At 47.9% G+C, this 12,243-nt stretch overlaps 1 protein-coding gene across 3 annotated transcripts in view; it reads right to left on the bottom strand.

Moving 5' to 3' along the window:
* Positions 1-11,911, bottom strand: part of GPATCH1 (G-patch domain containing 1) — a 48,448-nt gene extending 36,537 nt beyond the window's left edge. For all 3 annotated transcript variants that reach the window (XR_012427419.1, XM_045379083.2, XM_065536369.1), the window contains exons 1-3: positions 11,828-11,911; positions 3,877-4,011; positions 339-424 (exon numbers count right to left, since the gene is read on the bottom strand). Coding sequence is in view for 2 of the 3 variants with exons in the window: in XM_045379083.2 (XP_045235018.2) it covers positions 339-424; positions 3,877-4,011; positions 11,828-11,900 (294 nt within the window). In the remaining variant the exon portion in view is untranslated. The remainder of the gene's footprint in view (positions 1-338; positions 425-3,876; positions 4,012-11,827) is intronic.
* Positions 11,912-12,243: the final 332 nt, after the last annotated feature.

Below are 12,243 nucleotides of genomic sequence, written 5' to 3'. Positions count from 1 at the left end.
TTACTGTAGTGTGCCTGAGAGTTACTGTGGAAAGCTGCAGACCCAGCACCATGGATACTGAGCTTTTGAGGTAATGGAGGCTTTTCCAGTAAATTGCCTGTATATGATTTTCCCCTTACACTCTTGATTTTAGAAACTGGCCCCAGTATAAAATGCTCCTCCAATGAACAAGACTCTACTGATGTACAGGACACTGTACATCAAATACCTAAAAGATAAAGCCTTACAAACAAAGAGGAAATCGTACATCGGACCTTCTGGGGAGAGAGGAGGCACTTACAGCAACGAACTAGACCTTTCCCACCAGTGAACTGGCAATTAAAGTTTTGCACACCCACCTCTTCATCCATAAAATCTTCAGGACCAAGAACAGATTTGTCTGCTCTGTTCTGTCGTGAAGACACAAAGGTAGAGGGTGTCCATCCTGGAAAAAAAAGAGTTTAGAGCTTTATAATCCTAGAGAGTATTTGGGTCTATGAGTAAATGATTACATAACATGTATGGACTTGAAAATCCCAATAACTACAAACTCTTAGGTACTTCCCATCTCACTGCTTATATAGACATAATTATTCCACATAAATTTCTTATGAATCCCTGTATCCCCTGATGCAAAACTTAGTGGATCCATTAAGGTTTCCCCATAAGAAAGTGAAACCAAGAGAAGTAGAATTACACATTGAAAGTTAAACTGTGAAATGAACACAAGCAGATCTAAGCAGACAGTTGCAAGGTCACCTTAAAATGCAGGACCTGAGACCAGCAATCTCCACTGGCATATTAACTTTTCTAAAGAAATGATGTCATCACTTTGCAGCCTTTTGGCTAAGATCAAGTGTCAAGATATGATGTCAGGGTGTTTTAATCAGTCACGATGGATAAAGAGAGAGTCACAGAAGGAATCCAGGCAATATTCAGGGTACCCTGGTACTCAATCTGGCTGGTCCAAGGGCAATGGCTGTGCCAGGCCCCCAGTTCCATCAGACACTGGAATCCTATCATTAATGGCCTTGTTCCCTGACCATGGTTACTGAGCATGTGCCATGTCTACAAACAGGGAATGCCCTGGAGGTCACATATGTCTGTAACCTCTGCCATAAAGTTGTTTAGTTTTCTCTAAGAGGGATGCATCTCCTTCCTGATTCTCTCCAAGGCTCTTGTGAGCTGAGGCACCTGGGGAAGGTCTACTCTCAGTAGGTGCACCACTGCACTAAAGCCTGAGCGACAGAGTGAGACCCTGTCTCAAAAAATAAATTAATTAATTAAATAAAATGGTAGGGCTGGGCACGGTGGCTCACACCTGTAATCCCAGCACTTGGGAAGGCCAAGGCAGGTGGATCACTTGAGGTCAGGAGTTTGAGACCAGCCTGACCAACATGGTGAAACCTCTACTAAAATATAAAAATCAGCCAGGCGTGGTGGCGGGCGCCTGTAGTCCCAGTTACTCAGGAGGCTGAGGCAGGACAATTGCTTGAACCCAGGAGGTGGAAGCTGAAGTGAGCCGAGGTCGCGCCACTGCACTCCAGCCTGGGCGACAGAGCAAGACTCCATCTCAGGGAAAAAAAAAAAAAAATGATAAAAGATCTAGCCCATCTTTTTCTTGATAATTGCTATGTGAGTTAATCAGTTCATCTTCCATACTCACTTCAGCAGCACATATAATATCAGTTCATCTTCCATCCATAACTGAGATATAGAAAGCCATTTCTTCCAGTTCAAAAAAATGTTTCTAGATTAATACATCTTAAAACATACAATACTTTTTTTTTTTTTTTTTTTTTTTTTTTTTGAGACGGAGTCTCGCTCTGTCGCCCAGGCTGGAGTGCAGTGGCGCGATCTCGGCTCACTGCAAGCTCCGCCTCCCGGGTTCACGCCATTCTCCTGCCTCAGCCTCCCGAGTAGCTGGGACTACAGGCGCCCACAACCGCGCCCGGCTAATTTTTTGTATTTTTAGTAGAGACGGGGTTTCACCGTGGTCTCGATCTCCTGACCTTGTGATCCGCCCGCCTCGGCCTCCCAAAGTGCTGGGATTACAGGCGTGAGCCACCGCGCCCGGCCAAAACATACAATACTTTAAACAACTTGGCATTTATGAAAGTACATAACATAAAAGATTTAACTGATTTTTCCCCAGGTAGAGAGCACTGAAGAGCCAGTCTTGCTGTGGTCCCCAGTGTCTGAAGAGGACACCTGGTGACTCTTCCCTCAGCACTAACGCCATGCTGGCTCCTTAACCTCTCTGACCCTTGGTGGCCTCATCTGCAAGATCCCTGTGACACCTGCCCTCCTCACTCACTCAGTCACGAGACACAGTCAGTGATTAACTGAAAGACTCTAAGAGTATGTTGTGAATGGGAAATACTCGGAAACATTTCTCACCTTACAATAAAACGGAAGTCATTATCATCATTTAATCATCTGATTAGAAGGTACGCATTTTTTACAAAGTGGAGGAAAACTCTTTCACCATCAGATTGCAATCAATGAACAAGACACAAGTTGACTCTGGAAACATCCAAATATCCAAAGAACACAAAAGGTTACAGTGTATGTTCAGAGAAAGCTGAGCTCAGTGGCTCACACCTGTAATCTCGGGAGGCCAAGACAGGCGGATCACTTGAAGCCAGGAGTTAAGAGACCACACTGGCCAACATAGTGAGACCCTGTCTCTACTAAAAATACAAAAAAATTAGCTGGACGTGGTGGGCGCCTGTAATTCCACCTACTCGGAAGGCTGAGGCAGGAGAATCGCTTGAACCTGGGACGCAGAGGTTGCAGTGAGCCAAGATCACACCACTGCACTCCAGCCTGGGCAACAGAGTGAGACTCCATCTCAAAAAAAAAAAAAAAGCAAGGGTGGCCAGGTACAGTGGCTCACACCTGTAATCCCAGCACTTTTGGAGGCCAAGATGGGCAGATCACTCAAGGTCAGGAGTTTGAGACCAGCCTGGCCAACATGGTGAAACTCCAGTCTCTACTAAAAATATTTTTTTAAAAATTAGCAGGGCATAGCAGCACGTGCCTGTAATCCCAGCCAACTGGGAGGCTGAGGCAGGAGAATCACTTAACCCAGGAGGTGGAGGTTGCAGTGAGCCGAGATCACACCACTGCACTCCAGCCTGGGTGACACAGCAAGACTCCATCTCAAAAAAAAAAAGCTGCCGGGTAGGGTGGTTCACGCCTGTAATCTCAGCACTTCGGGAGGCTGAGGCGGGCAGATCACGAGGTCAGAAGACCGAGACCATTCTGGCTAATACAGTGAAACCCCGTCTCTACTAAAAATAAAAAAAAATTCACTGGGCGTGGTGGCAGGCACCTGTAGTCCCAGCTACTCGGGAGGCTGAGGCAGGAGAATGGCGTGAACCCGGGAGGCGGAACTTGCAGTGAGCCAAAATCACGTCACTGCACTCCAGCCTGGGCGACAAACCGAGACTCTGTCTCAAAAAAATAAAAAATAAAAAATAAAAATAAAAACAAAAAGGCCGGGCGCGGTGGCTCAAGCCTGTAATCCCAGCACTTTGGGAGGCCGAGACGGGCGGATCACAAGGTCAGGAGATCGAGACCATCCTGGCTAACATGGTGAAACCCCGTCTCTACTAAAAATACAAAAAAACTAGCCGGGCAAGGTGGCGGGCGCCTGTAGTTCCAGCTACTCGGGAGGCTGAGGCAGGAGAATGGCGGGAACCCGGGAGGCGGAGCTTGCAGTGAGCTGAGATCCGGCCACTGCACTCCAGCCTGGGCGACAGAGCGAGACTCCGTCTCAAAAAAATAAATAAATAAATAAAAAATAAAAACAAAAAAAGCAAGGGTGAGGGAGAATCGGTATTTCGATCATTTGCTTTAATGGTATAATAGCTATCATTAGGAAAATCATACCTTCTTTTGAGCCAACAGTATTGAAGTATCCAGCAGAGAAACCTCCGCTAAAGGCCCCGTGGAATCGTTTATACCTTCCTTTTTCATCTCTGACAGTCTGATCCTGAAGGGGGATTGGTTTCTTTGGTCTTTCACCTAAAAAAAAAAAAAAAAAAAAAAGTTTTTTAAACTTAAAAGAGAAGGAAATGGTCGGTTCTAATTTAGGGAAAATGTCACTTTTTAAACTAATAAATTGTTTACTTCTTATAACTTCAAATATAACCATTTAAATTGTTATTCCTAGACTTTACTACTTTATACAGCCTAAAAAACAATATATTTTATAAGCTTATGTTAGAATGATTGCCTGCTTTTCCCACTAAATTCCATTACAAAACCTGGTCAACATGGCAAAATCCCGGCTCTACTAACAAATACAAAAATTAACCAAGCGTAATGGCGGACATCAGTAATCCCAGCTACTCAGGAGGCTGAGGCAGGGGAATCGCTTGAACCCGGGAGGTGGAGGTTGTAGTGAGCCGAAATCACGCCACTGCACTCGTCTGGGAGGCAGATCGAGACTGACTCCCAAAAAACAAAAACAATTATATTGTCAGGAGAGTTTAGACAGATGAAATTGAAATCTCCTGGCTTCAAACGAAGGGCGCAGAAGCTGGGGTGGCACGTGGCAAGGAGAGAAACACTTCCATTCCTCTTCTAGAACTTCACACCATCTCTGGATCCGGAATTATTTTTTTTTTTTTTGGTATTGCCCATTTTCCCCAATTCCTAAGTTTCCTTAATTTCTGTGCATCTCCTGATTCCAGTGTTTTTTTTTTTTTTTTTTTTTTTTTTTGAGACAGAGTCTTGCTCTGTCGCCCAGGCTGGGGTACAGTGGCCGGATCTCAGCTCACTGCAAGCTCCGCCTCCCGGGTTTAGACCATTCTCCTGCCTCAGCCTCCCGAGTAGCTGGGACTACAGGCACCCGCCACCTCGCCTGGCTAGTTTTTTTGTATTTTTTAGTAGAGACGGGGTTTCACCGTGTTAGCCAGGATGGTCTCGATCTCCTGACCTCGTGATCCGCCCGTCTCGGCCTCCCAAAGTGCTGGGATTACAGGCTTGAGCCACCGCGCCCGGCCTCCAGTGTTCTTTAAACCTATTCCTTTTCCTACTTTATTGAAAGGGCTGGGTTGTGACATCACACAAGCAAGGGAATTAAACCTAATACATTTTAGGCCTAGCCAAACAATTCCTTAGGTCTAAAGTCCCAGGTACTATGGCACAAATTACTGCCTCATTTTATCAACTGCAATTCAAAATCCTGAATTTATTTAATTTTTTAAAAAAATATATCAAAAAAAGCAAGTTATTTTCAAAGGTTCACAAGAGGAAGTAGGTTATACAGTAGTTAAGGGTATGAGTTAAGGGGTGAGAGTCACAGTGGTCTGGAGTTTCAAGCCAGCTCCCTTTACTGGCACTGGACTTCGGTCAGCCTTGACTCTCTATGCCTCAATTTACTTATCTGTAAAATATAAATGGCATTAATGGTAACAGCTATTTCATAGAGTTGTTATGCAAATTAAACGCCTATAAAGTACTTAGCAAGAAGAAGGAGACACAAGAAATACTTTATTTTATTTTATTTTATTTTATTTGAGATGCAGTCTCTGTCGCCCAGGCTGGAGTGCAGTGGCATGATCTTGGCTCACTGCAACCTCTGCCTCCTGGGCTCAAGTGATTCTCCTGCCTCCTGCCTCAGCCTCCCAAGTAGCTGGGATTACAGGTGTGAGCAACCACGCCCAGCCAAGAGCCCAGGTTTAAACACCTAGAGAGATCTGAATTCAAATCCCCTTCTACTGCTTGTTAAGATTTGTCATCAGCTGGGCGCAGTGGCTCATGCCTGTAATCCCAGCACTTTGAGAGGCTGAGGCGGGTGGATCACCTGAGGTCAGAAGTTTGAGAACAGCCTGGCCAACAGGGTGAAACCCCATCTCTACTAAGATATAAAATATTAGACAGGCATGGTGGCAGGCACTTGTAATCCCAGCTACTTGGGAGGCTGAGGCAGGAGAATCGCTTGAACCTAGGAGGAGGTTGCAGTGAGCCAAAATCATGCCATTGCACTCCAGCCTGGGCGACAGAGTCAGATTCTGTCTCAAACAAAAGAAAAAAAAAAAAAAGATTTGTCATCTTGAACAAGTTACTTCATCGCTCTAAGCCTCAGCCTCCACAACTGTAAAATCAGGGTAATAAAGAAGCCCATCTTTGTAGGGTGGCAACGAGGATTAAATATCATATGTAAACAGCTGAGCACAGTCCCTGACCATGGGGAAAATCAGTTAACATCAGTTAAAATCAGTTAATATCAGCTACAATGTCTTTTCGCTCTAAAGGACTAAATTACAACTTGGGTCCCACAGCCCAAGATGTTCACCATTTCATGGAAATGCAGTACACACACTACGTTACTCTGTGTGCACCTGGCATTATTCTTGGCTATGGCAGAGCTTCTCAATCTCAGCATATTTTGTGCTGGAGAATTCTTTGCTTCAGGGGAATATTCTGTGCACTGCAGGATGTTCAGCAGCATTCTGGGCCTATAGCAGCAGCTTATGCCCCACAGGCATGACAGCCAAAAAGGTCTCCAGGCATTGCCAACTGTCCCACTCGGCTACAGTAAGAGGGAGCAGGTGTTGCCAGTGGTTGGTGCTATTGTCAAAGTGCTTCTGATCTCGAAGGGGAGATAAGATCTGCAGACAACTGAGTGCAGCCTGTGGCGGCAGACGACGAGGGCCAAGCAATGTGGCCAACTGCCTCCCACAGGTCTCCTAAGGAGAAGGCACCACCTCTAACCAGTGACGGAAAAACTCCAGAAAGGAGGTGGGTGGCATTTTAGCCAGGCCATGTCCTAATTACTGCTACTAATGACAACTCCTTCCTTCCTTTAGTACATATTATCTCATTTATCATACCCTGATAAGGATACTGATTGAGTAATTTCCCTGAGACTCACAGCTAATAAGCACAAAGGTGAAACCAGCTCTCAACTGTCTCCAAGCCAGAGATGCCTCCTATACTGTTCCTCCCTCTCATTCCCTGACCAAAAGTTCAATGGCCCCTGGCTGGCTAATGGTTAGTTTGTTTTTTTTTTTAAGGGTGGGGGAGTCAGGTGCAGTGGCTCACACCTGTAATCCCAGCACTTGGAGAGGCCCAGGTAGGCGTGGTTCGAGTCATTAGAAACAGTGGTTTGAGACCAGCCTGGGCAACATAGTGATGCAATTTTTAAAACTAGCTGGGCATGGTGGTATGAGCCTGTAGTCCTGGTTACTGGGGGCTGAGGGGTGCTGAGCTGGGAGGATCGCTTGAGCCCAGGAGGCCAAGGCGGCAGTGAGCCATAATCATGCCACTATACTCCAGCCTGGGAGATAAAGCAAGACTCTGTCTCAAAAACAAAAACAAAAAGTTGATGAGGGCCTTGCCATGCAAGCAGCCCTTCTAGACCCAGGGTGTAGAGAACTGAACAAAACTCTACTCCTGTTCTCAGGACACTCAGAGCCCACAAGAGGAGAGCTGCACGTACTGGAGCACTTCTGACAATGAGAAGGTCTGCAACATCAGCCACCGTTAGCAGTGAGCAGAATTTTGACAGAGGCACTGACTCCCATCAGTAAACAGAAGGAGGGATAAAAGGGCAAGGTCGCTGTGCACAGTGGCTCACGCCTGTAATTCCAGCACTTTGGGAGGCCGAGGCGGGCGGATCACCTGAGGTCAGGAGTTCAAGATCAGCCTGGCCAACATCGTGAAACCCCGCCTCTACTAAAAATACAAAAATTAGCTAGGCGTGGTGGCACGCACCTGTAAGCTCATCTACTTAGGAGGCTGAAGCAGGAGAATTGCTTGAACCTGGGAGGTGGAGGTTGCAGTGAGCTGAGATCGCGCCATTACACTCCAGCCTGGGCGACAGAGCAAGACTCCATCTCAAAAAAAAAAAAAAGAGCAAGGTCAGATGTATTGAGAAAGTGGTCCAGTCTAACAGGAGGCCAGGGAATGAGTGGAAGATGGAACCAGAAAGGCGGACAGTGCAGGGGGCCTTGAATGTGGTGCTGCAGGGTTTATGGTATGTCCTGGGGGCGAAGGAAGCCACGGTTAAAGTGTGAGAATCACAGCACCAAGGAGGAGAAAATTGTCCCTAAAGTTAATCTGGGTATAGAATGAGCTGTAGATAGATTCTAGAACCAAGTGGAAATGTCTAAGGAAAGAATAGGTAAGTATCTGGCCTCCTTCCTTCCAGATTAGAAGGCCTATTTGTCTATAAAGTTCACCCACGGTCACTAGGCTCCCTGGCTAACTCTTAACTAATAAACCTTTCTGTCAGGGCCAGCAACTTTAAAATAGAGTTCTCCTCTACCAATGCCTGTCTAACCTGTCACTAAAACTTCAAAGCAGGGAGTAAAAATAATTATTAGTCTAGTGTGTTATATTGTAAAATACAGAGTGCATTTAAACTTCAAAGTGCTTAGAAAACTGGCTGGGCACGGTGGCTCATGCCTGTAATCCCAGCACTTTGGGAGGCCGAGGCAGGCAGATCACCTGAGGTCAGGAGTTCGTGTCCAGCCTGGCCAACATGGTGAAACCCTGTGTCTACTAAAAATACAAAAATTAGCCGGACATGGTGGCAGGCACCTATAATCCCAGCTACTCGGGAGGCTGAGGCTGGAGAATCCCTTGAACCTGGGAGGCAGAGGTTGTAGTGAGCTGAGATCACACCATTACATGCCAGCCTAGGTAACAAGAGTGAAACTCCGTCTCAAAAAAAAGTGCTTAGAAGACAATTAATCAATCCTCAAAAACTTGTATTATTGAGAAGTTAAAGGATGTTTTTAGTCCAAAAAAACAAAGTCTAGCCGGGCGCGGTGGCTCACGCCTGTAATCCCAGCACTTTGGGAGGCCGAGGCGGGCGGATCACAAGGTCAGGAGATCGAGACCACGGTGAAACCCCGTCTCTACTAAAAATACAAAAAATTAGCCGGGCGCGGTTGTGGGCGCCTGTAGTCCCAGCTACTGGGGAGGCTGAGGCAGGAGAATGGCGTGAACCCGGGAGGCGGAGCTTGCAGTGAGCCGAGATCGCGCCACTGCACTCCAGCCTGGGCGACAGAGCGAGACTCCGTCTCAAAAAAAAAAAAAAAAAAAAAACAAAGTCTACAAGTTCAATGTCCTTTCCTTCTACTTCAGAAGCAAGGTTGGGGGCCAGGCACAATGGCTCACACCTGTAATTCCAGCACTTTGGGAGGCGAAGGTGGATGTATTGCTTGAGTTCAGGAGTTCAAGACCAGCCTGGCCAACATGGCGAAACCCCATCTCTACTAAAAATACAAAAATTAGCCAGGCATAGTGGCATGCACCTATAATCCCAGCTACTTGGGAGGCTGAGGCAGGAGAATCGTCTGAACCTGGAAGGCGGAGGTTGCAGTGAGCTGAGATTGTGCCACTGCACTCCAGCCTGGGCAACAGAGCAAGACTCTTGTCACAAACAAACAAACAAACAAACAAACATGGTTGGGGCTGGGCATGGAGAATCACGCCTGTAATTCCAACTCTTTAAGAAGCTGAGCTGGGAAGACCACTTGAGGCCAGGAGTTCAAGACCAGCCTGAGCAACATACAAGGATCCCGTCTCTATTTTTTTTTTTTTTTTTTTTTTTTTTGAGACAGTCTCGCTCTGTCACACAGGCTGGAGTGCAGTGGCGCCACCTTGGCTCATCGTAGCCTCCTCCTTCCAGTCTCATGTCATTCTCCTGCCTCTGCCTCCCGAGTAGCTGGGACTACAGGTGCCCGCCACCATGCCCTGCTAATTTTACTTTTGTTTTTTTTTAATTTTTTTTATTTTTTTGAGAGGGAGTCTCGCTCTGTCGCCTAGGCTGGAGTGCAGTGGCTGGATCTCAGCTCACTGCAAGCTCCGCCTCCCAGGTTCACGCCATTCTCCTGCCTCAGCCTCCCGAGTAGCTGGGACTACAGGCGCCCACCACCTCGCCCGGCTAGTTTTTTGTATTTTTTTTAGTAGAGACAGGGTTTCACAGTGTTAGCCAGGATGGTCTCGATCTCCTGACCTCGTGATCCGCCCATCTCGGCCTCCCAAAGTGCTGGGATTACAGGCTTGAGCCACCATGCCCGGCCTACTATTTTTGTATTTTTAATAGAGATGGGGTTTCACTGTGTTAGCCAGGATGGTCTCGACCTCCTGACCTCATGATCTGCCTGCCTCGGCCTCCCAAAGTGCTGGGATTACAGGCGTGAGCCACCACGCCCGGCCTCGTCCCTATTTTTAAAATAAAAAATGTTGGGTACTGTGGCTAACGCATGTAATCCCGCACTTTGGGAAGCCAAAGTGAGAGCATCACTTGAGATCAAGAGTTTGAAACCAGCGTGGTCAAAACAGCAAGACCCTGTCTCTACAAAACAAAGAACCTGGGATACAGAGATGTCTTAAGGAAATGCAACAGCTGACTTTAAACACATAAAAAGCATTCAGAAGACTAGCCTTTCTCAGCCGTTTGTTTGTTTGTTACGGAGTCTCACTATAATGCCCAGGCTGGTCTCAAACTCCTGACTTCAAGCAATCCTCCCACCTCAGCCTCCCAAAGTGCTAGGATTACAGGTGTGAAGTACTGTGCCTGGCCCCTTTCTCAACCTTTTGTAAGCCGAGGGTAGAAGTAGGGCCAGTATCCGGCAGAAGTTTCCACTAGAACTGTTTGTAGGAAATAAAAGGGGCATAAGTGGAGATATCCCAGAAGCACAATCAACCTGGCAGGATGTGGTCAGGGTGAGAAAAAGGAGGGGACCCCCACCAACAGGACGTCTGCAAATAAATTGTGGCCCAATGATTCCACCATTCTTCCTCTGCCTTCCCCACAGGGCTAGCACAGCCAACAGCCCTTACTGGACACTCAATACATACTTTGCTGAACAAGTCATTAAGTGGAACAGACCAGAAACACAGGAGAGAACCTTGATTCATCTTGCCCCTCTCCCCCACATTCCACCAGCAAGTATGGTCAGCTTTGCTTTCAAAATATATCTCCACCCAGACCACTACACACCACCGCCACTGCTAACTGTCCCGTCCATGCCACCATCGTCTCCTGCCCTGTTTTTGCTAATCTCCCTGCTTCACTCTTACCCATCCCCAAACAGTGTATTCTCAACATCAAAGATAGAATAATACTAAAAATTGGCCGAGCACAGTGGCTCACGCATGTAACCTCAGCACTTTGGGAAGCAAGAGGTGAGAGGATCACTTGAGGTCAGGAGTTCAAGACCAGCCTGGGAAACAGAGCAAAACCCTGTCTCTAAAAATCAAATATATAGATATAGATATATCCCTCCCTGTGTAATTTCCCATGACCCTAACCCTAACCCCAATCCTGCACTTAGTACAAGATCCAAACTCTTTACCCTACCAAATAAGATCCAGCCCCTCTGACATCCTCTTCTACCTGTCTCCCCCTCTGTCGTCTGCTGCAACTACACCCGTCCTGCCTGCCCCTCAATTTCCTAAACTGGCTTTCACTTCAGGGCCTTTGCACTTTATGTTCCTTCTGCCTGAAATGCTTTCCCTCCAGATTTGCCCATGGTTGTTTTCTTCCTCGGTTTCAAGTCTGAGCTCAAACGTACTCTCTTGGGGAAGACACTGCCTAAGCACCCCCCGCTCTCACACCAGCTATTCCGTCATTTTCTTGTTTCTATCCCGCCGCCCCCTTATTCGGCCACGCTTGTGTCTCCCATCCCTGTAAGTCTCTCTCTGCCGCTGCAGAAGGTGAGCACCCAGAGAGCGCGGCGAACACCTCCCTCGCCGCCGTGTTCCCAGCGCTGGGAACGATCTAACAATGGTCCAGCACCGACTTGTGCCTTTGTGGCCCGAATCCTGAGCCCTTGGCCTGTTTTCCACAGGCTCCGCCGGCCCATGCGGCCCGCACCTTCTTCCAGAGGCTCCAGCCCGGTCCCATAGCTGACCAGATCCTCGTCGCTATCACTGTCCCGCGCCGCCATCCTGCTCTTCCGGGCCCCGCCCCCTCGCTACGGCGGCCTTGGCAGGCCAAACGCCTTTCCTCCTTCTCCGCGAACCCCGGTGACTCTGGAAGGCTGGGTCCGCGGGCGAGGGAAGGTGTCCTCGCCGCCGGAGCCTGCGCCCCGGATTCTCAGGCCTGTCCTGTGGGAGGCCGACCCAGGCAGGAGTTGCCTCGGAGGATTTGGCAGCCACGACATCCCATCCTAGCCCCGCGATATGCGAGTGAGGAGGAGACTCCTGGCATAAGCTGGAAGCCACCCAACTGTTGCTGCGAGGCGACACCAATGCCTGCCCAGCCCCCCACCCCCGTCCCTCGCGCCAGCC

The sequence above is a fragment of the Macaca fascicularis genome, chromosome 19, assembly GCF_037993035.2.
Source record: "Macaca fascicularis isolate 582-1 chromosome 19, T2T-MFA8v1.1".
NCBI classification, from domain to species: domain Eukaryota; kingdom Metazoa; phylum Chordata; class Mammalia; order Primates; family Cercopithecidae; genus Macaca; species Macaca fascicularis.
The sequence above is the reverse complement of the archived record's forward strand: the minus strand, read 5'-3'. Positions and strand labels throughout refer to the sequence as shown.